The following is a 25,023-nucleotide window of genomic DNA, read 5'->3' on the forward strand; positions in this document are numbered from 1 at the left end:
CCATTCTGGAGACGGGAGGAATTTCTCAGATTTGGTAAAAGCAAGTTCCAAGGCTCTTTTTCAATCAATGGAATGGAGATCCGCATATGCATACTCCTGTCTGAGAACAGTTTAGCAAGAAGCTTCCTTTCTCTTGCCCTACCTTGGAAAAATAAATCTTCACAGCCACTTGCATGTTTCATAAATTAGAAAACAACATTTTACCACAGGAGGCCATTCAGGCCCTTTTTTGCCTGTACTAAATTTAGGCTCTTGGACTGAGACTTAATTCGTACAATTTTTCCTGCTTTTCCCCCGTAACGTTTTGTTTAATTATCTTTTACTTATTTATGTGCTAACATAAAGCAAAAAAACTGCAGATGCCTAAAATCAGAATGTTGTATAAACACAGCAGGTCAGTCAATCTGTGAAGAGAACAGAAGTTCATATTTTAGGTATAGACCCTTTGTCAGAGCTGGAAGAAATTACAGATACACAGGGAAACATCATTTGATTTCAAGTACCTGTGATGTGCTTCAATGGAAAACTCGATGGGGTGGTCAACTCTTAGTATCCACTTTTTTTTCTTCCATGTTCCTGGGCCTCAACTATTCACCCATGCAATAAGTCTTGTGAATGCCTTAATTTCTTGCTTCCTTTTGTGTAATGTTCATAGCACGTCAGCCACTTAACTGTCTCCTGTTTCATATTTAAGCACTTTGCAGGTCACTCAACATCCATATGTATTTCCCCCTTAATGCTAGTGTTGGCTCAAAGATCTATCCATTTCCTACTCCCTTGCCTTTTCTGCATGCCCTACAAAACTGTTCTTCAAGATGTTCAGAACGATTTATCGCAACCTTTTAGTTGCTTGCCTTGTTGCCACACTTTTTTTATACCGGCACCTTTTTAAAATTTTCTTGCAGGATTTCTAATGTCTCACTTGTTCCAATGTATTTTGGATGTCTACATAATTTTCTATTTCCCCCCCCCCCACTCCCAGTTCAAAAATTCAGGTTCACAAATGTGTGGTGACCATCTGATCCGTCCATGTCATTCAAATTTTATCTCTGGTATCATGCAAAAAATGTAGGGCCAACCGTTTCCTGGCATATCGCTTGTGCAGCTTTCAAAAATGGATTACCACCTTCACTGCCCAATCCTCTAAACTTGGCCAGATAACCTGTTCTCACCACCTGGTTGGTTCAACATGCTTTGTGAAATTTTAAGCTGTTCTCATCCTGGCACTTCAGGATGCTGCAGAAGTGTGATCCACCTGGCTTGCCAGTTTACGCTCAGGAGCTTCCTGTGATTTGAAAGACTTAAATGGAACTTCAATCTGGAGGCTATCTGAGGAATGCCTAATGAAGTGAAAAATTGAAGCCTGCAACTGCAGACACTTGATGTATTTTAAACTGCCTTAAATGTCCTCAAACAAGCTGAAAGATCTGACTCCAAAAAAGATTGCTTTACCCAATGCCTGAAATGAAGGATGCTTGCTTGATTTATTTGAAAGCACACATTTTTTTGCAAATTTGGGTGTTTGAACATTTGAGATTTGTAACTCTTGACCTCATTTACCCAATCAGATTAGATACTGACAGGTGTTACACCACCCAAAGAGCTGGTTTCACACTAGTAATGGAGCATGTATTTAAAAAATACTGCTGCTGGTATTGCTAGTCAAAATCAGCCAGTCAGTGTAGATTTCTTGAACAATTCATCAAGACAAACTCCTACAAGGTGAGGCCTGAATAAAGGCATTAGGCAGACAGTCAGCCCCTGCCCAACCTTTCTGTTAGCAAAATTTTAATACAGGAGTCATTTCTTGCTCTTAGGAATCTAGAAGCTGCTTCCAAATTTGCCTGCAGTCAGCCTGTGGCCACAATACGTAACATGTAAATAATTAGGTTGGAGTATTGTGCTGATCTTGTCCAGTGGAGAGGGTTAATGGTTTTCAGTACTCCAAATGTCACTGGCACCCACTAATCAGGGTTCAATGAATGTCTTGGTATGAGAGTTCCTTTGGGGCTGTAATTTTGGGTTGAAGTCCTAAATGGTCAGATGTTCCAAAAAAGGGTATGGATGTGTTACAGTTGAGAAGATAAACAAACAAAAATGATACAAAGTGTGAAGGGATGAGCTGTAAGGAAAGAAGCTCAAACTCTATCTAGAGGTGGTTAATGGGGAAGTAAGTGCATTATCTCATTCAATTATAGGATATTAAATTATGTAGGGTAGGCCCAGATATTCATAGGACCAAAGGAAATAAACTGTTTCAAGAGGTTTAGAATAATTGCCTTTTTCCCCTTAAAGGTGATGTTTGTTTGAAATTTTCTGCGACTCAAGGTAGTGGGAACAGACGGGCATTCAAAATGCTTTTGGATGCTTGGCTAGGGCAGATGATTTATTTAGGGAGAAGAGTTTGGGACACGAACTTTTATAGCCATGAACTGTTAATATACTTCTGTGCCTGTTGTGGAAACATCAATGGGTTCCATTTCACTGAGCTTGAGGCTTGGCTGACCTTTGAGCAATGGGAATAGATGAGGGTTGTGCAGGGATAAGAAAAATACAACCTTGTAGATGCACTTTGTATTTCTGCTGATCAAGTTTAGCAGAGTAGAGTTCTAAACAAAACTGGGCAAAAAGCCAAATTTCCAGTGTATAGAAATGTGTACTTTTGAGTTGAACCTGTTTTCTGCATCCATTTATGTGAATACAAGTGACTGAGCTTTCTGATATATTGTACTAATTTTTGTGTAGCTACCTGGGATTTGGTTGACCTTTGTAGCTACAATTGAGTAAGCAGATGGATTTACATCTGGTGTGCATCATGGATGGACCTATGACTATTAAATTTGTGATGTGCAGTAAAGGAGAATGTGGGCCCATTAAGGATAGCTGCAGGTGAGACTATTATAGACAATAAGGAAATGGCAGAATTGTTACATGGTCACTTTGAAAATGGATACAAAGTAGAGGAAGAGGACAAAATGCAGTACAAGGGAGCCTAAAAATAAGTGGAGGGTATAACTTAGTGGATTTAACTGAAGTGAAAATAAAATGGTAATGGAGAAATTAATGGGACTTAAACAATTCTCCAGGACCTGGTGGTTTTTACCTCAGGGCATTTAAAACAAATAGGTGAAGAAATTACAGATCTTTTTCCAAAACACATTCAGGAATTGTGCTTTTCTGAATTGGAAAATTGCACAGAAACCAGTCAGTTTAGTATCAGCTGTGGGGAAGTTACTGGAAGCTATCATGGGACAGTGACTGAGCACTTTGACATGTGTGAGCTGATCAGTGTTAGCATGGATTTGTGATGGGTAGATCATGCTTGACTGACCTAGTTGAATTTGTTTAAGGCAGTAATGATCGATAGAGGAGTGCTTATGAATGTTGTCTATATGGACTTTCAGAAGGCATTTCATAAAGTTGCGCTCAAGATTATTTGCAAAAATGAAAGCGCATGGAATTAGGAGTGACATTGGTTGACAATTGATTGAAGATAGGAATAAAGGTAATGTTCCCTGGTGGGATGTCACAAGTGGTCCCCAGGGATCTGTACTAGGGCTTCAGCTTTGCACCATATATATCAACAACTTGCATTTATATAGTGCCTTTTAATGTAGTTTAAAAAGGTCCTTGGATGATAATTGTAGATGTGAATGTGCAGATGCAATTCAGTGTAAGGTAGTCCAGTTTGAATCTAAGCAAGACAGAGTATTTTCTAAATGGAGAGAGATCAGGTACTGTGGAGGAGTAAAGGGATTTGGGTATCCATACACACATTTCTAAAAGTTAGGGTATAAGTACAAAAAGTAATCACAAAAACTAATGGAACTTTTGGCCTTTGTCTCAAGGGGGCTAGAATATAAAGTGAAGGTTATGCTTCAGTTGTGCCGAGCATTGATGAGACCCCATCAGGGATACTGCGTTCAGTTCTGGGCACTACACTACGGGAAGGATATATTTGCTTTGGAGGGGGTACAGTGCAGAGTTATCAGAATATCTGGGATTAGTGTTAAATTGAGGGCAGATTACATAAAATTAGGCTTCCTGAGTGTTGAGGGGTGATCTAATCGAGGTGGTTAAAAATGAAAAAGGATTAGATAGAAAAATGATTTTTTTTCTTTGTAACAATGCAGAAGAGGGCTTAATAAAATTAGAGCTAGGCCATTTAGGAGTGAAATCAGGAAGTTTTTTGGACATGTGGAACACTTGCTTTTTCTTACCCCCACCACCACTGCTGGGGAAAAAGTGCTGGAGTCAAATGAAATTTTCAAGATCTATAGATCTTTGTTACTTAAGGGTGTCAAAGGATACAGATAAAAGGTGTGCAGAGCTATGCATCAGCCCTGATATGGCTCAACAGGCGAGAGGGGATAGATAACCTTTTCCTGTTCCTATTACTAAATTGACTGAGGAACTGTTTATCTGCATTGTTTTTGATCAGGTATTGGCCAAACTAGTAAGACAGGGAGGGATGTAATAGAAAAAATCTAGAAAACAAATATAAAAGAATAGTCAGCATAGATTTCAGAGATGGGGAAAGTCCCCAAGCTTGACCAACCTTATTGAATATTTAGAAGTAAGAGTAGACCAGGGTAATGTAGTAGGGGTAATATATTTGGATTTTCAGAAGTCCTTCGATAAGGTACCACATTTTAGACTCCTGTCTAAGGTCAGGGCATGTGGAGTCGGGACAGGTAGCAGAATGGATAGCAAGATGGCTACCAAACAATAAATGAAGAGTAGCAGCGAAGTATAGCTATTCAGACTGGAAAAAGGTGGGCAGTGGTGTTCCACAGGGATCGGTGCTGGGGCCATTACAATTTACATCAACTACTTGGACTCTGGAATCAGAAGTACATTGGACAAAACAAAATTGGGGGGTGTAGTTAATGCGAAGGAAGAATGCATCCAAATGTAAGAAGACATGAATAAACTTGCAGTGAAACAGAAAATGCTGGAAATGCTCTGAGGCAGCATCTGTGGAAGAAGAAACAGTTAATATTTCAGATCGCTGACCTTTCATCAGAACTGGAAGATTAACAGTTGACAAATGGAAATTGGTAAACTTGCAGGATGGGTGTGTATTTGGCAAATGAATTTCAATATAGATTAGTGTGAGGTGGTGCATTTTGGTAGGAAGAATGAGGCCACATATTGCTTGGACAGTAGTCCAAATGGGTTACAGGGGCCAAGGGATCTCTGTGTACAGATACATATCACTAAAAGTAGCGATGCAGGTTAATAAGGCAATCAAAAAAAGGTAAACACAGCACTGGGGTTCACTTCTAGAGGGATAAACTTGTAAAACAGAGAAGTTGTTAAATTTGTTTGGCACCTTGGTTAGACGACACTTGGAGTACTGTGTACAGTTCTAGTCTCCATATTGCAAAAAGGATAGAGGCACTGGAGAGGGTGCAAAAAAAAATTCACAAGGATGATACCAGAACTGAGGATATCTTTATCAGGAAAGACTGAACAGGCTGGGGCTTTTTTCTCTAGAAAAGAGAAGACTGAGGGGTGACCTGATGGAGGCCTTTTTTAAAAAAAATAGGGTTTGAAAGGTTAGATGTAGAGAAAATGTTTCCACTTGTGGGGGGAGTCCAAAACTAGAGGTAATCAATATAAGATGGTCACAAATAAATCCAATAGGAAATTCAGGAGAAACTTCTTTACCCAAAGAGTGGTAAGATTGTGGAACATGCTACCACAAGGAGTAGTTGAGGAAAATAATATAGATGCATTTAAGGGGAAGTTAGATAAATACATGAGAGCGGAAGGAATAGGCTATTGGGGTTAGATGAAGTAGGGAGGGAGGAGGCTCACGTAGAGCATAAACATCAACATAGACCAGTTGAGCAGAACAGCCTCTTTCTGTGCTGTAGACTTTAACTTTAAATTGGCGAGGTGGTGAGTTGGTATGCCAGCTTTCCTCCAATTCTCTACTCCTGAAGGCAGTGACCTGTTGTAAGTACCAATGGCTTTCAAATACCAGTTTTTCATTTGAGCCGAGACAGAGTATAATCTTACTGTAGGGTCATTGCAGCCATATCTGACCACCTCTTCAAACCAACATGTTCTGGTAGGGTTTTCTGGATTGTCAGCAAAAAAAAACTTAAACCTATTTAGAATCCATTCAGTTGTAGCACAGAAGGAGGCCATTTGGCCCATCAAGTCTCTGCCAGCTTTTTGTAACAGCAATCCAGTTAGTCCCTTTCCCCAGCTCTTTGATGTTCAGCTTTTAGTTTCTAGCTGCATGTCTATTCAACTTCTTGGATTCAAAATGCAATACAGTTGCTTACATGTACCAATTGCTTTTTTTTCTTTAGTGAACCACAAACTCTTCAGTAGGTGCTCTTTGAAAACAACTCCAAATGATTGCTTTACAAACCTTTCTCAATCTCTCGTGTGATGAAAGTTGGCAGTTCTGTTGGTGCTGAGGCATCAAAATTCTAGGGTAAACTTTAAAAAAAATCTTACTATATGTGGAGTGACTGCCAATTTTGTTCAGTACAACTGGGTTATAATTTACAAAATTATGATCTGGCAACAGCCTTCAATACTGATTAATGGCACTGTACCTTGCTGAAATGGCACTTGGCCTGTAGTCTGCATTTTGTGCTCAGTGGATAATCTCCCAGCAATTCATTTCTGGAAATTGGCAACTCTAGTTGCCTCTCATTCCTGTTGTTGTAATTTGAGCTCCAGTGACATAATAGCACTAGTTTGGTGACTTAAGCTGAAGATAAGTAGAGGATTTGCCAGGGTATGCAGGTATTTTCATTTGTTTTGATTATTCTTGTCCTGGAATTACCTGTACTGTTCAGGAAGATGAATGGAACTTAGTCCTTGAATGCAGTGTATTTCCACATATAAACCTAAAATACGCCTTTCAAGTAATTTATATTTAGAGCATCAATGCAGTTGGAAGTGTCATTTATAATCTCCCATAACTGAGTTTTGTGTATATGGTCTAAGATGTCAGCTGAACTAAAGGGAAATATTGCAGAGATGAACTGTTTCTGGGATCACAGCATCATAGTGGCAGGTAGGAATGTGTTCAGTTTGACTTGAAACTTAGAATTGGCTTACAAGGCATTTTGATTTTTTTTCCCCCCTCGTGTAATGTTAAGAGGGCAATTAGGGCTAGCTTTTTTGCTGATTGGGCAAATTTTACACAGCACTAAGTAAAAGTGGGACAGAAGAACAGGAACTTCTTTAAAGTTTGAAATTTCAGCTGTACTGGACTGAAATGTTCGGTAACTTGATGCACCAGAAAAAAATGTATCCTGTTGACTCGTATTTGAAGTTCAAGTTCCTATTAGGTTTATTCTGATTTTTATATTGAGAATTTCTTGAAAACCTTATTTACACGCCTGGGATATGTCTTTCAATTAGAGAGTCTTTTTTGCTCAAATTATCCAAACTCTCTTCTGTAATTATTCCATCTCCAAATTTACCTTTTTCTTTTCAGGCCTGGAATGCATTCAGGTATGTGTTCTGCTCTTTTTTCATGCTATGTGCCCAAGGCCATTCCTGAAAGTGAGCCCTTGCTATGCCCTATATCTGGTAATGCAGTGAGCCTGGGCGGGGGCGGGGGCAGGGCCGGTCACAAAAACTCTTCAGCTTGTTGAGTATGTTGTGAATGCTTGGGACCTTGGACATCCAGATGCAGCAGAATGAAGACTGTTTGACCATGGCTTACAAATGAGTGGTTTTATTCATGACAGTTGAACAGTAGCAAAGACAAAGTATATTACAGCATTTTACAGAACAACTTAACCTATCTTTTTTTCATTTATTCTCTGGATGTGGCATTACTGTCATGGCTGCCATTTTTTAAATTCATTCATGGGATGTAGGCGTCGCTGGCAAGGCCAGCATTTATTGCTCATCCCCAATTGCCCTTGAGAAGGTGGTGGTGAGCCGCCTTCTTGAACCGCTGCACTCCGTGTGGTGAAGGTTCTCCCACAGTGCTGTTAGGAAGGGAGTTTCAGGATTTTGACCCAGCAACGATGAAGGAACGGCGATATATTTCCAAGTTGGGATGGTGTGTGACTTGCAGGGGAACGTGCAGGTGGTGGTGTTCTCATGTACCTGCTGCTCTTGTCCTTCTAGGTGGTAGAGGTCGCAGGTTTGGGAGGTGCTGTCAAAGAAGCCTTGGCAAATTGCTGCACTGCATCCTGTGGATGGTACACACTGCAGCCACTGTGCGCCGGTGCTGAATGGAATGAATGTCTAGGGTGGTGGATGGGGTGCCAATCAAGCGGGCTGCTTTGTCCTGGATGGTGTCGAGCTTTTTGAGTAGTGTTGGAGCTGCACTCATCCAGGCAAGTGGAGAGTATTCCATCACACTCCTGACTTGTGCCTTGTAGATGGTGGAAAGGCTTTGGGGAGTCAGGAGGTGAGTCACTCGCTGCAGAATACCCAGCCTCTGACCTGCTCTTGTCGCCACAGTATTTATATGGCTGGTCCAGTTTAGTTTCTGGTCAATGGTGACCCCCAGGATGTTGATGGTGGGCAATTCAGCGATGGTAATGCCGTTGACTGTCAAGGGGAGGTGGTCAGACACACTCTTGTTGGAGATGGTCATTGCCTGGCACTTGCCTGGTATGAATGTTACTTGCCACTTGAGCCCAAGCCTGGATGTTGTCCAGGTCTTGCTGCATGCGGGCTCGGATTGCTTCATTATCTGAGGGTTTGCGAATGGAACTGAACACTCCAATCATCTGCAAACATCCCCATTTCTGATCTTTATGATGGAGGGAAGGTCATTGATGAAGCAGCTGAAGATGGTTGGCCATCCCCAGTTGCCCTGAAGGTGCTATTGAGCCAATGGAGTGGCTTCAAAAAGCTGTTGAGTCAACCATGTTGGTGTGGGACTGAAGGCCAGATTGGGTAAGAACAGCATTAGGAAAGGAATTTCATGGTATTTACCTAGTGATCATAAAGGAACAGTGATCTATAATCCAGGTCAGGATGGAGTGTGACTTGATGTTCTCATGGAGGTACTGCAGAAGACATAACACAAGAAGTAGGAGTAGGCCATTCGGCCCTTTAAGCCTGCTCCGCCATGCAATATGATCATGGCTGATCCTCTCTCTCTCAATACCATATACCTGCTCTCTCCCCATACCCCTTGATGCCTTTTTGTGTCTAGAAATCTATCTAGCTCCTTCTTAAATATATTCAGTGACTTGGCCTCCACAGCCTTCTGTATAGAGAATTTCACAGGTTCACCACCCTCAGTGAAGAAATTTCTCCATCTCAGTCCTAAATGTCCTACCCCATATCCTGAGACTGTGACCCCTCGTTCTGGACCCCCCCCCCCCCCCTTAGCCAGGGGAAACATCCTCCCTGCATCCAGTTTGTCTAGCCCTGTCATTTTTATGTTTCAATTAGATCACCTCTCCAACTCTAGAGAATACAGGCCTAGTCAACCCAATCTCTCCTCACGCAACAGTTACAGCCTGCCAACCTAAAAATGACCTGTTTATCCCTACTGTTTTCTGTCTGTTAACCAATTCTCTATCCATGCTAATGTTACCCCCAACCCCATGAGCCCTTATCTTGTGTAACAACCTCTTATGTGGCACTTATTGAATGCCTTTTGAAAATCCAAATATACTACATCTACGGGTTCCCCTTTATCTACCCTGCTAGTAACATCCTCAAAATTCTAATAGATTTGTCAAACACTATTTCCCTTTCATAAAGCCCTGTTGACTTTGCCTAAACATATTATGATTTTCCACTTCCTTAATAAAGGATTCCAGTATTTTCTCGCCGATTGATGTCTAGCTAACTGGCCTGTAGTTCCATGTTTTCTCTCCCTCCTTTTTCTTGAATAACGGGGTTACATTTGCTACCTTCCAATCTGCTGGGACCATTTTAGAATCTAGAGAATTTTGGAAGATCCTAACCAATGCATCCACTATCTCTGCTGCCACCTCTTTTAGAACCCCAGGATGTAGGTCATCAGGTCCAGGGGATTTGTAGGCTTTTAGTCCTTTTTTTCTCTACTGATAATTACTTTAAGTTCCTCACTCAGCCCCTTGATTCCCCACTATTTCTGGTATGCTTTTTGTGTCTTCTACTGTGAAGACAGATACAAAATATTTGTTTAACACACCTGTCATTTCCTGATTTCCCCATTACAGTTTCTCCTGTCTCAGCCTCTAGGGGACCAACATTTAGTTTTGCTACTCCTTGCTTTTTACATATTTGTAGAAGCTCTTACAATCTGTTTTTATATTTCTTGCTAGTTTACTTTCATATTCAATTTTCTCTCCTCCATTTGTTTTTTGGTCATCCTTTGGTTTCTAAAACTCTCCCAATCCTCAGGCTTACTACTCTTCACAACATTATAGGCTTTTTTTAAACTCATACTATTCTTTAGTTAGCCATGGGTGGATCACTTTTCCCGTGGAGTTTTTATTTCTCAATGGAGTGTATGTTTGTTGAGAATGTTGAAATATTTCTTTAAATCTTGGTGAGTTTCTATAGTGCACCCTGTAGATAGTACATACTGCAGCCCAAGTGTGCCAGTGGTGGAAGGGATATGTATTGACTCCAGTCGAAGGGACACTGACCAAACAATGTCTTAGGTGGTGTTGAGCTGCTTTCGTATTGTGGGTGCGCCCATCCATGTGAGTGAGTGAGTGGGTGTTCCATCGCTCTCCTGAGTTGAGCCTTCTAGATTCTAGAGAAGCTTTTAAATGTCAGGTGATAAGCCACCTCTGAGTACCCAGGATCTGCTGTCCTTTTTGTAACCACAGTGTTGATGTGGCTGGTCCAGCAAATCTTCTGGTTAGTTGTGGCCTCCAAGATGTCTAGGACTTGGTGCTGTTGAAAGTCAAGTGTTGGTGGCTGGGCTTTTTCTCATTCAAGATGGTCATTACCTGGCATGTGCTGTACAACAGTGAGTGAAACTGGTGAACTGGGAGCATACTACGATATATTTCCAGATGCCCTGTGAAGGTCAACCAGGAAGAATGGGATCAAAAATTTATTTTAAAGTTGAAGCTGCTAAATTATAGACACTAGGTGGCTTCCTAGAGTGTTGGCAGATTGCAGCTAATATGTCATCTAGTTCTAAAATTGTATTGGACTTGAACACACAATCTAGGCTGACACTTCAATGCAGCTTTGAGGCAGTGTTGCATTGATGGAGTGTCATATTTCAGAGATGTTAAACTAAGGTTCTGCCTGCCTTCCAGGTGGATATAAGATTCTGTAACACTTTTGAAGAACAGAGGGTTCTCCATGTCCTGGCCAACGTTCCTTGGTAAATGAAAACCACTGGTCATTTTATTTGCTATTTGTCAGACCTTGTTTGAAAATTAGCTGCTGTATTGGTCCAAGTGCCTGCATTTAAGTAATTCATGACTGCAAAGTGCCTTGGTGCATTCAGAGGATGTGAAACATGCTATCTTTTGCGCTCTCTTTCTCTCTTCGCCCTTGCTCTTGCGCTGTCACCCTCAAGTATATTCTCTTATGGCCACTTGGCCTGTTTGGTTGCTGCTTTTTAGAATTGAGATCTCAAGTATTCAGCAGTCACATCATCTCTCCAACCTGGAGGCCTGCGCATGCAGTGGTTGAAGTGGCAATTGACATACAACTGACGACGGATTGTTGTCTCCTCATCCTCTTGGTCTCTGACAGTCATCGTCCTCTATCTCTGCAGTCTATCTCCATGGCATTGTTTGGTTCTGTTTAAACCAGTCTCATTACACAAATTGGGGTTGTATTCTCTAGAGTTTAGAAGGTTAAGGGGTGATCTGATCGAAGTTTATAAGATATTAAGGGGAACGGATAGAGTGGAGAGAGAGAAACTATTTCCCCTGGTTGGGGATTCTAGGAGTGGGGGGGGGGGCACAGGCTAAAAATTAGAGCCAGACCTTTCAGGAGCGAGATTAGAAAACATTTCTACACACAAAGGGTTGTAGAAGTTTGGAACTCTCTTCCGCAAATGGCAATTGATACTAGCTCAATTGCTAAATTTAAATTTGAGATAGATAGCTTTTTGGCAACCAAAGGTATTACGGGATATGGGCCAAAGGCAGGTATATGGAGTTAGATCACAGATCAGCCATGATCTTATCAAATGGCAGAGCAGGCACAAGGGGCTGAATGGCCTACTCATGTCCCTATGTTCCTAAAATTTTCTGCTATGACTATATAGTAACCTCCAGTGTACTCTGAGCTTTATCCTTGGCCCTCCTCAGTTATATGCTAGCCCTTTTTGAAAAATCATTTAAGTTCACAAGGTCAGCTTCCACCTGCTTGCTGCTGATATCCAGCTTTATCTTTTTATTAATCTGAAGGCTGGTACAGACTTTAACTGTTCATCTCATGGAGGAACTGAAATTTCCTTTGTTTGTGGACAAAACCAAAGCCACCACCTATGTGCCTCCAGTCTTAACTCCATCAACCTCCTTACCTTGTCAACAAAACTACATCCAGAGGTACGGAGCCTTGGTGTACTGCTTATCCAGTAAAGCTGAGTTCCTTAACCCATCAGACTAGGTGCGGCAAAACTGCAAGGGTTTCAATTTGATGGGTTTCTGCTTTAAAAAGATGTGCAGGATTGTAATGATTGCTGCAAATTTTATCAACACAAAACCTTTTTATGGAAATGGGCTGAACTGGTTGATGAGGAAACAAAGATCAATCTTGGAGCATAAATATGGAATGTCCAAATTTTTGGAATGATAGAATTATTGGATTGTGTGAGTGAGCCAAAAGCAGGAAGTTTCAACATCCTTTTTACTTCTATTCCTAAAATTTTGTATCTAGCAATGAAAGCATTACATTTTGTTGATTTGGGCATGTTGGGTTTTGCTTGGGTAATTTGGAGTGAGTGAAATGCAAGTTCATGGTCACATGGTATATGCATATAATTGCTGTCTCATTGTAGTACTAGGCAGTTCCATAGGGTGGCATGGAACTATAGTAATAAATTAACATGGAAATGTGTTTTTCTCATGCCTCCCCGAAGGAGCGATTGCTAATGGTTTTGCATTTTCAAGATGTTAATTTTAAATGTGCTGCATTTTTTAAAACTAGTATCCTGCATAATTTAAATTGTGTTTTGAAGCTGCATACATTGTGCACTTAAATTGATTATGCATTAAACCTGTGCTGTGTAGTTGGCTGTAACACCTTTAGATATGATCTCAAACCTAGAGATCATTGCCATGGTTACCGACTTTATTGCTTGTTCCCTATGAATCCCTCAAGGACATAATGGCATCACTGAAAGCAGGGAAAGGCAAAAAACAATTAAAGGGGCACTGCCTTGGAAATGTTTGAATCTTTTGAGAACTAGAAGAGCACTGTCTTTTAAGCATGTCCTATACAAATAGTGGTGTAATTGTATCCTATATTCAAATTTGAATATATTAAACCGAATAATTTCATGTAAATTCCTTGTAAATCTGTCTGGTCTTAAACTACTTGTTCTCCAAGCTGTGCCATTCTGCATGGTCTGGATTGCTCAGAAGAAAGGGAAATCTAGTTTGCCCAACTTCATTTTGAAGTATTTAGAAACTGGCTTCCCTTTTTTGGTGCATTTTCAGAACTGGACACTGTGTTCAAGGTGCAGCCTAACCACAGCACTATAGGGTTTGATTGTTGACTCCCCAACTTGTATTCAACTGTTGCAGCTGTGTGGTTGAATCTAATGGTTTTTTGCTGCTCTACATTGTAGAGACATATTCACTGTAGAGTTGACTGAGCGTCTTAGCCAGGATGAAGTTGAAAAATCTATTTCAACACCATTTTATGGAGTACACATTTTTCCTTTGCACTAAATTTGACCTGCCATTGTTCTGCCCACTTGCATACCTTGTCTAACAACTCCTGTAATTTCTGAGTTGCCTCCTCTGATTCCATGGCCCTTTTGGAGTTTGATATCGTCTGCAAATGCGACCACTTTGTGTTGTGTATCTGAATCCAGGTCATACATGTAAATGAAAAACAGTTCAACTGTGGCAATCTTTCATTTCCTCAAGGAGATTGGTTAGACAAAATTTTCCTCTTAATCCATGCTGATGGCTGTTTGGTTATTGTTGTACAAATTATTCTCGTTGACTTCTGAGAATTAATTCCATTATTTTAGATGGAATGGGAGTAAAGCTGATGGGTTTGTAGTTGCCCCTGTCACTTTTTTTTGAATATGGGTACCACATTCGTCTGTTTCCAATCTAATGGTATTGCCGCAGTGTTCAATGACTCCCTCATAATGATTCAGTGCTTCACAGGTCTCCAAGTTTCTCTCAGCACTCTGGGATGCATACCACCTATTCCTGGGGATTTATTTGTTCAGAGCCATTTAGATTATCTAGAACTTCCATCTTATTTGTAATGTTGTCATGGATTATATTTAGGACATCTTTTTCTGGTGAGGGTGTGTTGCTCATATCTTCCCTTGTGTATACTTGGAGTTTCATGCCCATTTTGTGAGTGATTTTCACTGCTTCTCAGCCTGCCCTCCTGTGGTGCTGAGAATCTTTTTGTTGCTATGATTGGCTTCAGCTGCTATACCTCTTTCAAGGTATCACACTACCTTTAATCACTCTTAACATGTTTATACATTTTCATGTTTATCCCAGTGAATGCCATCTCCTTTCTCCCTGCAGGATTTATAAATGAAAGAACTTGCATTCATACAGTACCTTTTCACTTCCTCTGGCCATAAAGCACTTCACAGCTAATGAAGTCTTTTTTAAAGTTGTCATGGTGTAATGTTGGAAAACGTGACCACCAATTTGCACATAGCAAGGTCCCACAAACTCAAAGGTAAAAGACCAGATAATCTGTTTTAACTGATGTTTAATTTTGGCCAGGACACTGGGAGAAATCCCATTCTCTAAATAGAAATCAGGCAGATTCTCTAACTGGTGGGTAACCTGCACCACTAGATTACTGTGAAAGGCAGGATGAAAATCTACCTAATAATATCTATATTCTGGGGCTATTGTAGATTAAAACTAGCTAAGTCATTTCCTGAGCATGAACTTTGTATTTAAACTCTTTGTACAGTGATAGATGGAAAGAAAGATGCCAAGACAATGATGCCTTATAGACAAAAATCCTTCATTTATCACATAACTCACCCCTTTGAACTCACATGCAGAGTCCCAATGGAGTGCTATTGTGGGGATGAAGGTTATGTGGAAGAAGGCACTATCTTGGGAGTTTTCTGGGTGTACACAATTCTGGCTCTACTTGCAATGTTGTAAGTAATTAAACTGATGCCTTAGCTTACTGATCCGTTAGACTCATACTGATGTAGTTTATCAGAGTTCTAGAAGGCAATATGGGCAAATTTTTGGGCTTCATTTTAAAGGGAAAATGTTCCATCCATGAAGTCAAGCTGTGATTTTTTTTTTTCCCTGTTCTTGGCTTACTGCCAGCAACACTTGACAGAATCAACATTGTGTGCGTGCACTGGCTCAAGTGAGGGCCAAATGATTTTTTATAAAAAAAAAAATTTCCTTACCCTTTCCCTGGCAATGATTGTAAAAACATCGGAGTTATCCATAAGTTTAACATGTATTTTCAATAACAATACATTTTGGCAATTTAATGCAGTTTGGCCCAGGACAAATGCAAAATATTGGTCTAAATACAAAACACATCGCTAACAGGTAATGAATGATGTCACTAACAGTCCATCTGACTGGCAATTTTGACTTTTTTTTGAAGTGTAAGGAAGTTTTGGGGGGGGGAAAAAAGGAATTGGGACTGTTTTTGACAGATTAACCATATCAACCTTAAATAGAAGGATTTCAACTACATGGTGGGTAATGCTCAAAACTGGGAATGGTAATATTTTTCTCAGTATTTAGTACTGATGCAATATGTAAAGCTCACCTGGAACCACCCAACTACAGCAGTATGCACTTGTTAAAGCTTCGTTTGTAGTTAAAACATTGAACAGTATTATGAAAAATCTGCAGGAGCTTTATTGGGTGTGGAAAACTTGATTGCTTTTGGTGTGTACAGTACATGTCGTCTCTCTTTTGGTCACGAACTGGAAGAAAACTTTTCCTAGTTTAACTCCTGCCAGAAGAGCAATTTAAGGTTGAGTTTGCTTTTTAAAACTAAAATGTAATAAAATTGCCTTATTTCTTAGATGAACAAGAAGGAATTTCTATTAAAGCAAAACCAAGGCTTGCGTCAGTCAAAACTGCTTTGAACTTGGGAGTTAATACAGTAAAAAGCACACCCAGGTCCAAACTGCCAGTACCAGCTTTTGGGTTGCAACGAGTCAACAGCTCGTCATCAGTCAGCAGTTGTGTGTCGGTTCAGAGCACTTGCAGTAATAAATGTAAGTGTTCTTATTTGTTAGCCTTCCTGTTGAAAAGCTTTTAATAGAGTATAATTTGTTTAATGTTTAGTGATAACTGTAACTCCAGACATTTATGTTTCAAATCGGTAACATTTTAATGTGTGCCTTAGTCTTGCACTCTGTTTAAAACTTTTTTTTGGGTGCAAAAATTTAAAATGTATGTTTGCTGCCAAAGTGGTTGTGTATTCTGCAGAATTTTTTTTCTCTCAACTATGTCAACTGAGTCAAATACCTTCAAATCTGTTCTGAAACATAGTTTTTTTTTCCAACATGGTTATCACCATGAATTCTAATACATGCTGGCAAAAAATATTTAGTATATAGAACCAGAAATATTGGCCAGTAAAATCCTTACTCATCTAATCTAATTGTGGACAACTGGTGCCCTATTTCTCCTAAACTGGAAAAAGTATGCATTTTCTTTTATTTTCAGAATGTGCACTTGGCTGAGAAGTTAATTCAAATGGTTCCATCTTCACTCTTAATTTATCGCCTCAATGACAGCCATGCAACAGCTGTTATTTCTGATCTGGAATGCGCTGCCTGAAAGGGTGGTGGAAGCAAATTTGCAGGGCTGTGGGGAAAGAACAGAGCAGTGGGACTAACTGGATAGCTCTTTCAAAGAGCCTGCACAGTAACGATGGGCCCAATGTCCTCCTTTTGTACTTGATTATTCTAAGATTCAAGGTAATTTTGCAATAAGCTTGCAATACAGCAATGAATAGGTTAATGTGAATCTTCTACATTAAGCAGAGCCCACTAACCAGCATTTGGTGTTGGCACAGACTTTTACTTGTCTAACAAAACAAACTAGTATGGTTGAAGTGACAGTTTATGTAGTGTACATTGTGAGGTGGTATTTGCTCAAGCTTCACATGTTAAATAGCTTAATAACATCCAGCCAAAAAGAAATTGAAAGAAATGGTTTCATGAATTTGGTTGTGGTTTTTTTTGATGCAACTGTTTTTAATGTCTATCTGTCTCTAGTTTAAATGCTGAAGTGTAATGTGCTCCTAAGAAGAAATGAGCATTCCACAGCAACACCCAGGAACAAAAGCTACCTAGCAATAGGATTGTGTATAAGAATGATCCACTGTTCTGTAACAATAGCAGTGAATAAAAAAGATGTGCATGTAAATAACCATTATAGTAAAAACCCATTCAAAAAATTGAGGGTGTAATTTATACAAATTTGCTACAAATTTTAAAATTCAGGGTGTCTATGCAAATGTCTAAAGGATGCGGCACAAAAATGCCTGTTAATGCAGTTTTTAAATGAAGCTTGGATTCTATATGCTGCTGTTCTGTTCTTTGTTTCCTTTGATTGGCCATCTCTTTGTGCGTGTGTGTAGCTAGAGCACAGCACACATGCATGCCTAGCAAATTAGTTTATTTCCACTCTATTTCACTGAGGGTCAGCGTAGGAAATGGCAGCATGAACAAGGGTGAAATGTTCCGTCTGCGTCTGCTTGATTTTGGACCATTTCAATGACTGTACTAGGAGGACTTCGAAGCTGCACTCACACCACTTTTTCTCCACGTATTTTCTCCAATTCTACACTCGTGCCACCAAACACTTCAGGAAGTCGTAGTGATGTCATGTTTGTGACCTTTCTATTAATTGGATCTTATAGTTTCTGTATTGTTCCTTTGTTAGCAGTCTTCATTGCGCGACCTAAATACCAGCACTTAAAAAGTAAGTTATCAATGGTGTTGAAGCAAAGCTGTTTTCCTTGCAGATGAACTGTTTGTTGTCCTAATTGATTTTTAATAAATGGAAATTTTGTTGAATTATGAATTTTACTTGAGCTTGAAATCTAAAATTAAGGATCTGACATAGTTACAAGATGGGGAATGGCAGTGCAAAGGCAGTTGCATTTTTTTGTGATGGTGAAAAACATTACTACAGAAACAGATGGATTCCTCTGGGACCAGTTTATGCTGTGATCTCAATGGTTATGAATGAATTGTAACCCTAAAGGCAGATGAGCAAATGTACAATTTTATTTCTGATGGTTATTCTGTGCTTTGTATTTAACAAACCAAAGCAAATTGTAAACATGTGTGAAATGGTTATTGCATAGCTGCTTGGAATACAAAACCAAAGGGTAATTACTGCAGGTTAAACAAGATGATGTATTCTTGTTTCATTGGTAAAGCACTTAAGCTTTTTAGAGTAAATCTGTGCGGAGCTTTTGCCAAAAAAAAAATTGTCAAAGGCTAGCTTCAATTTCATGAGCAGGGGGAGGTACTTTGTGCGGCAGATCAATTGATCTGTGAAATTAAGTATGCTGTCAACCAAAACTGACGTCCTGCGGGTAAAACCTTGTCATGTGACTTCTATTCTTGCAATATAACTGCTTCTGTTTGTAGGACGAATACTTCAAATGTACATGACTAAAATGGAAATCTCGTACTTTCGTTTACTGTTCCATTTGTGTAAAGCATATAGCTAGCATAAATTGTTTTATACAAAAGGAGATGTTACTGAAATGAATTTGCATTAGATATAGTTTCGCAGTTGTGGGTTTGTTTGCTTGTTGAATTGGGGTAAACTGTAATGTGCTGTGGTGGACCAACAACACTCATAAATGAGAACACAAATGTGTATTGATCAGATTTTAGAATTAGTTCAGAGACGACTCCTGTTTGGGCAGGGAAGGGAGCAGATGTGCCAAATGTTCAACTGAAAAATTGCTTCCAAATGAGATCTCTTCAGAAATATTTAGGAACAGGTGTAGGCCATTCAGCCCCTCGAGCCTGTTCTGCCATTTGATAACATCATGGCTGATCTGTGCTCTAACTCCATATACCTGCCTTTGGCCCATATCCCTTAATACCTTTGGTTGCCAAAAAGCTATCTATCTCAGATTTAAAATTAGCAATTGAGCTAGTATCAATTGCCGTTTGCAGAAGAGAGTTCCAAACTTCTACCACCCTTTGTGTGTAGAAATGTTTTCTAATTTCGCTCCTGAAAGGTCTGGCTCTAATTTTTAGACTGTGCCCCCTACTCCTAGAATCCCCAACCAGCGGAAATAGACTCTCTATCCACCCTATCTGTTCCCCTTAATGTCTTATAAACTTTGATCAGATCACCCCTTAACCTTCAAAACTCCAGAGAATACAACCCCAATTTGTGTAATCTCTCCTCGTAACTTAACCCTTGAAGTCAGCGTATCATTCTAGTAAACCTACGCTGCACTCCCTCCAAGGCCAATGTGTCCTTCCGAAGGTGCGATGCCCAGAACTGCTCACAGTACTCCAGGTGCGGTCTAACCAGGGTTTTGTATAGCTGCAGCATAACTTCTGCCCCCTTGTACTCCAGTCCTCTAGATATAAAGGCCAGCATTCCATTAGCCTTATTGATTATTTTCTGCACCTGTTCATGACACTTCAATGATCTATGTACCTGAACCCCGAGGTCCCTTTGGACATCTACTGTTTTTAACTTGTTACCATTTGGAAAGTACCCTGTTCTATCCTTTTTTGATTCAAAATGGATGACCTCATATTTGCCTACATTGGATTCCATTTGCCACAGTTTTGCCCATAAGTCTGATTTTTACCCATTTCAATGCAAGGTATCTGGAGCAGCAGGAGATGGGTCACAGTTACATTATGAAGGAGGTAACGGCTGTTAATAGTCCAAAAGTATAATCTGCAAAGCTCGAGTGACTGCTATGGTTTGAAAAGGTTTGAGGCACCCAAAGTTCTGGCTCAGACCATTTCTTTCAGCTTACAGCTTTACTTGACATTATATCTTTTATAACAGTTGACTGGCACAGTATCTGGGGAAAGCACAAAGCCCCCGTATGCATGTCATTGGAGGATGGGCCTCTAATCTGTGTAGTGTACTATATGCCCATCTTCAGTAGATACTTAATGTTGTGTAATTTAAAACCAAGTGACTGGTTGCTATAACTGGAAGTGAAAACCTCTTTTTCCAGCTACAGTTGCTTCAACTAATCGGGGAGGAGATGGCCCTAGGAAATGTGTGCTGTCTGCATGCACTAGCAGTATTCGAACGCAATCCACAAAATCAATCCAGAAAAATAAGTCCGTTTCTGTGAAGACCCCATGCAGAGGTAGGTGTTCAATCAAACTGTGCGAAGAACAATGTGTAAAAACCTATGACTACAAATTTACTGTTCAATTTATATCCAACCAAATTTGTGAATAAAACTAATTTGGAAGATGACAGTTTTAAAACCAAACTATCAAATGGTGAAGCAGCACACTGTTTTTGGTAGTTTTCGACTTTCCTGGAAGACATTTGTATAATTGTGGAAGTGACATCAGTACATTTACTTTTAAGCTTTGTTACTGGAGAGGTTCTGGAACAGCCCTAATCGGCTAAAATGACTCTGCTCTGAGACAGTTATATTGACCATAATCTGACCGTGTCGATTTGCAAACCTGGAGCTCCGCAGATGACTTAGCCTGTGAGGAGTTCAACCTATAGCATAGACCTGGAATGTAACATGGGTCTTTCCTAACCTCACTTGGTTAATAATGTGGACAATGTTGAGTTTGATGCAGATGGTTTATAATGGAGGGGGTAAACATGTCTTTCCTGCGCACCAGTTCAAATTCTTCCACCACCCCCCCCCCCCCCCCCAAACTTTGGGGGCATGGGGCTAGAAATACTAGGGTGTGAACACTGAATACGTAACTAGCGTTGGCTATGATGCCCCTTTTTTCATTTCTCTTGCCCCTCCTCTCTCTGCTCCACCACTCCATTCCCACACACAAGTAGTCCACAGACAATCACTGTCACCTTCATGCATGAAGAATGGCCATTTTGGCGATGTTCTGGAGGATGACCAGCACCTGTCCATCCATAGTCCAACAAGGTCCCAATGCGTACTGGAGATAGGGAGGAAAGAACAGACCCCAACCAATAGATCACTCTTTGCTTTTCACACATTCTGTTGCAGTCACTGCCGACTATGCATTTTATACAAGCCCAAGATTCTGGTAGCCTATTTTCATGGCCACCATAAGGTGAAGCACTACAGCCAGAGCAAACTAATTCCAGGTTGCTATCTAAGTCAAGACAGCAAGTTTGAATTCATAACTTAGTTCTCTGCATCATTTGCAAATGGGCAAGCATTTCTGTTCTATCTGCCAGTTGAGCTTTTACAATGGCACAAGATGCTTTCCCACCTCTCCATATTTTCCCACCGTGGTGGATATTTATGTCTTGGTGGTGGAAGGTAAATCATGAAGCTGTTAGGTCAAATGTAGCTTTGTGTTTGAGAGAATATGATGCTGTTCTGCCCTTTGTGCCACATTATTAAATTGTGTGGCATCTGCAGATTTGGGAGAAATATTGGTCTGGAGTTTCTTTATATCCTGGTTTTCCTATAACAAGTAGGACTTTAAAATGAGAATCCAAGTAGCAAACTGGCCAAGTGCACTGATCAGCACATCTCTATAAATCACTTCTTTTGTATTCACTTTCTTCTAGTTCAAACATCTAGTATTTTAAAGCTATTTAAAATGGGACTGGAGCACAAGAACTCTTGCTTCAGCATTGAAAGGGATAATAAGTTATTCCCTTTTTTAGGTAGGGGAAGATCCCATACAACAGATGTCCAACCTTTTCGGAACAGGGGGCTGAGTACAGGTGCTACATCGTAACTGCGAAACCCCATATACAAACAATCTAAACCTGCCACTCCCATGCCCACCTAAACCCCTGATAAAAAAATTATCTGGCTTGTTGTACCTGTTTATATGGTCTTGCCAACTTGACCTGCTCCACCATCACCTGCTGCTCTGTCCTCCTTGGCTTGGTGTGATCTATCACTGTTTCCATTGTTTGTACTTGCTGCTGCCACCACTTCTGTAACATCCCAGGCCTGGAGGAATGATTTTAATCCTGATTGGTGTATAAAAAAGCCTATTCCATCCCCTTTCCTCCTCCCTCTTTTCCTCCCACCGCCCCCCCCCCCCCTCCTCAACCAAAAAAAAACTGGCCTAAGCCCACCAGGGAGCAGTCTTTTCTAATCCTTGTGGCCTGAGGTTTGAAGAGTTAAGTCAGATTGCCAGTGTACATGGAGAAGAAGAAACTGCAGGTTGGGTGAAGTATTGTGCAGGTTGGGTGAAGTATTGTGCAGGCTGGATTCAGCTTGTGGGTCATCAGATAACAGTATATCTGTTTAATCTGGCTTGGTTTAATAGTTGCACAAAATCAACCTTCCATTGAAGAATCATGTTTGGCCTCGAAGGGTCAGTTATTTTGTAGTTAGTGATCTCATTGGTAGCCATAGTATGCATTCACAGCCAAAAATACCTCATTTATGCTATCTGGCTGCAATTTGGACTGTCTGATCCAGGAGTAAGTTCTCTGCATGCTCTACTCTTAGAAGAAATAGGAGCAGGAGGAGGCCATATGGCCCCTCAAGCCTGCTCCACCATTCAATGGCTGATCTTTGACCTCAACTCCACTTTCCCGCCCGATCCCCATAATCCCTTGATTTCCCCTAGAGTCCAAAAATCTATCGATCTAAGCCTTGAATATATTCAATGACTCAACATCCACAGCCCTCTAGGGTAGAGAATTCCAAGGATTCACAACCCTCTGCATGAAGACATTCCTCCTTTATCCTGCGACTATGCACCCTAGCTCTCGACTCTCCAGCCATGGGAAACAATCCCTCAGCATCTACCTTGTCAAGCCCCCTCATTCTTGTGTTTCAATGAGATCACCTCTCATTCTTCTAAACTCGAGACTATAGGCCCATTTTACTCAACCTCTCTTACCCCAGGAATTAATCTAGTGAACCTTCTTTGGACTGCCTCTAAGGCAAGTATATCCTTCCGAGATAAGGAGACCAAAACAGTACACAGTGCTCCAGGTGAAATCTCACCAAAGCCCTGTACAACTGTAGTAAGACTTACTCTTTCCTAATTGCATGCTGTACCTGCATACTAACTTTTTTGTACAAGGATACCCAAGTCTCTCTGAACACCAACATTTAATAGTTTCTCAATTTAAAGAACATTCTGTTTCTATTCTTACTACTGAAGTGGATCACAATTCCCCCACATTATACTCCATCTGCTGCCACCTTGCCCACTTACTTAATCTGTCTATATCCCTTTGCAGACTGTGTCCTCCTCACAGCTTACCTTCCCACCTAGCTTTGCATGGTTAGCAAACTTGGATACATTATACTCGGTCCCTTCATCTTAGTCATTAATATAGATTGTAAATAGGTGAGGCCCAAGCACCATTCCTTGTGGCACCCAGCTAGAGTTACAGCCTGCCAACCTGAGAGTGGCTGTTAAAATTTGTATGGGAACACTAAGTATTTGTAAACCCAGGTTCACATGACACTAGACTTGTACTCCATGCCATGTCAAAGGATTTCATTTCACATCGTTCACCTGACGAAGGGGGAAGCCTCCGAAAGCTTGTGAATTTAAAATAAAATTGCTGGACTATAACTTGGTGTTGTAAAATTGTTTACAAAGCTCAAGTAGTGTGAGACTTCCTCTTAGTGGGAGGAGCAGTTCAAGACCCCATCAAGTTGAGAATCCAGTGTTTGTATTGCTACAAAGCAGTGTGACTGCATCCTGAAGAGATCAATCTGCACCTTTCAAATTCCAAGTTGTTGTTTGTATGAAAGGGGATTTCCTTACCAGCCCATGATTTTAAGGAATACCTTCCAAATTTTGTTTTCCCTTTTTTTGCCTGCTTGGAGTGGCCATTGTACTTGGAGTAAACTAATGAATACTAAATGCTCTTTGGTCACAGATCATTATTACTGTTCATTTCAAGTAACTTTAAATGTGTGTTTCCTATAAAATGTACAAGTTTTGAATATGGTGTTATTTTAAACAGGATTTCTGATTTTTGTTTTTTTAAGTTAGTGTGTAGAGTTTGAGATTCCAACCAATATTTTCCAGTTTCTGGATTAATCTGTACCAGCCAGGCTAATTTTTGCAAATTTTAATTTTTTAAAAAACAGGAGCATACAGAAATTTCTTATCAACTCCCAGTCAAATCCTTCCAGGATCTGCTTCAAAGTCTGCAAGACAGCTGGGCATTTCGGGTCACAAGTTGAAAGGTAACTGAAATTTGCTAAATTTTTTTTGGTTCAACAGCTAGATTTGGTGGTAGCTGTAAAATTAATTCTGTGTTTCTTCCCAAAACTCGAGCTTTTTGTTTGGGTGGGAAGGAGGCAGAAGAGGGACAAAAATTGGGTTCACAGATGCCACTATGAACTGGATGTGGATTTTAATATTCCCTCTTGCTTGGCTGACTTTGTAGTCAGTGTTTTTGACTACGTGCAGCATTTTAAGCACACATGCAGGTAGATGGGTTGTGATATGAATTATTTGCACAAGTTGATATGAGAATCGTGGCATAATTAATGTGTTGACTATCCAGGTGTGGACCAGTAATTTAATCAACCAGTTATGATTATAAAAATCCTATGGTTATTGCACCTGGAAAATGTTGGCCAAATGTGGAAAGAATTGCTGAGGTAAATTTAACACTTGATGGTTATATTCTACATCTGGAGTGCACATGACTGACAAACGAAAAAAAATTAGTACCGCTATGCTTTTGATATGAATTAATCTGCAACTCCAGCTGTAACATCATCTTCCCCTAATGCAAACATCTGGCATTTTAATATTGTAACGTAGTAACC

General features: G+C 40.3%; 1 protein-coding gene across 8 annotated transcripts in view; it reads left to right on the forward strand.

Moving 5' to 3' along the window:
- The window catches only part of mtus1b (microtubule associated tumor suppressor 1b), a 184,524-nt gene that overhangs the window by 60,869 nt on the left and 98,632 nt on the right, over positions 1-25,023 (forward strand). For 7 of the 8 annotated variants that reach the window (XM_067986903.1, XM_067986894.1, XM_067986926.1 and 4 more), the window contains 3 exons: positions 16,139-16,333; positions 20,302-20,439; positions 24,334-24,432. In XM_067986903.1, coding sequence (XP_067843004.1) covers positions 16,139-16,333; positions 20,302-20,439; positions 24,334-24,432 — 432 coding nt within the window. The remainder of the gene's footprint in view (positions 1-16,138; positions 16,334-20,301; positions 20,440-24,333; positions 24,433-25,023) is intronic. The other variant, XM_067986935.1, reaches the window with a different exon arrangement.

Source organism: Heptranchias perlo, chromosome 1 (assembly GCF_035084215.1).
Source record: "Heptranchias perlo isolate sHepPer1 chromosome 1, sHepPer1.hap1, whole genome shotgun sequence".
In the NCBI taxonomy this organism is placed as follows: Eukaryota; Metazoa; Chordata; class Chondrichthyes; order Hexanchiformes; family Hexanchidae; genus Heptranchias; species Heptranchias perlo.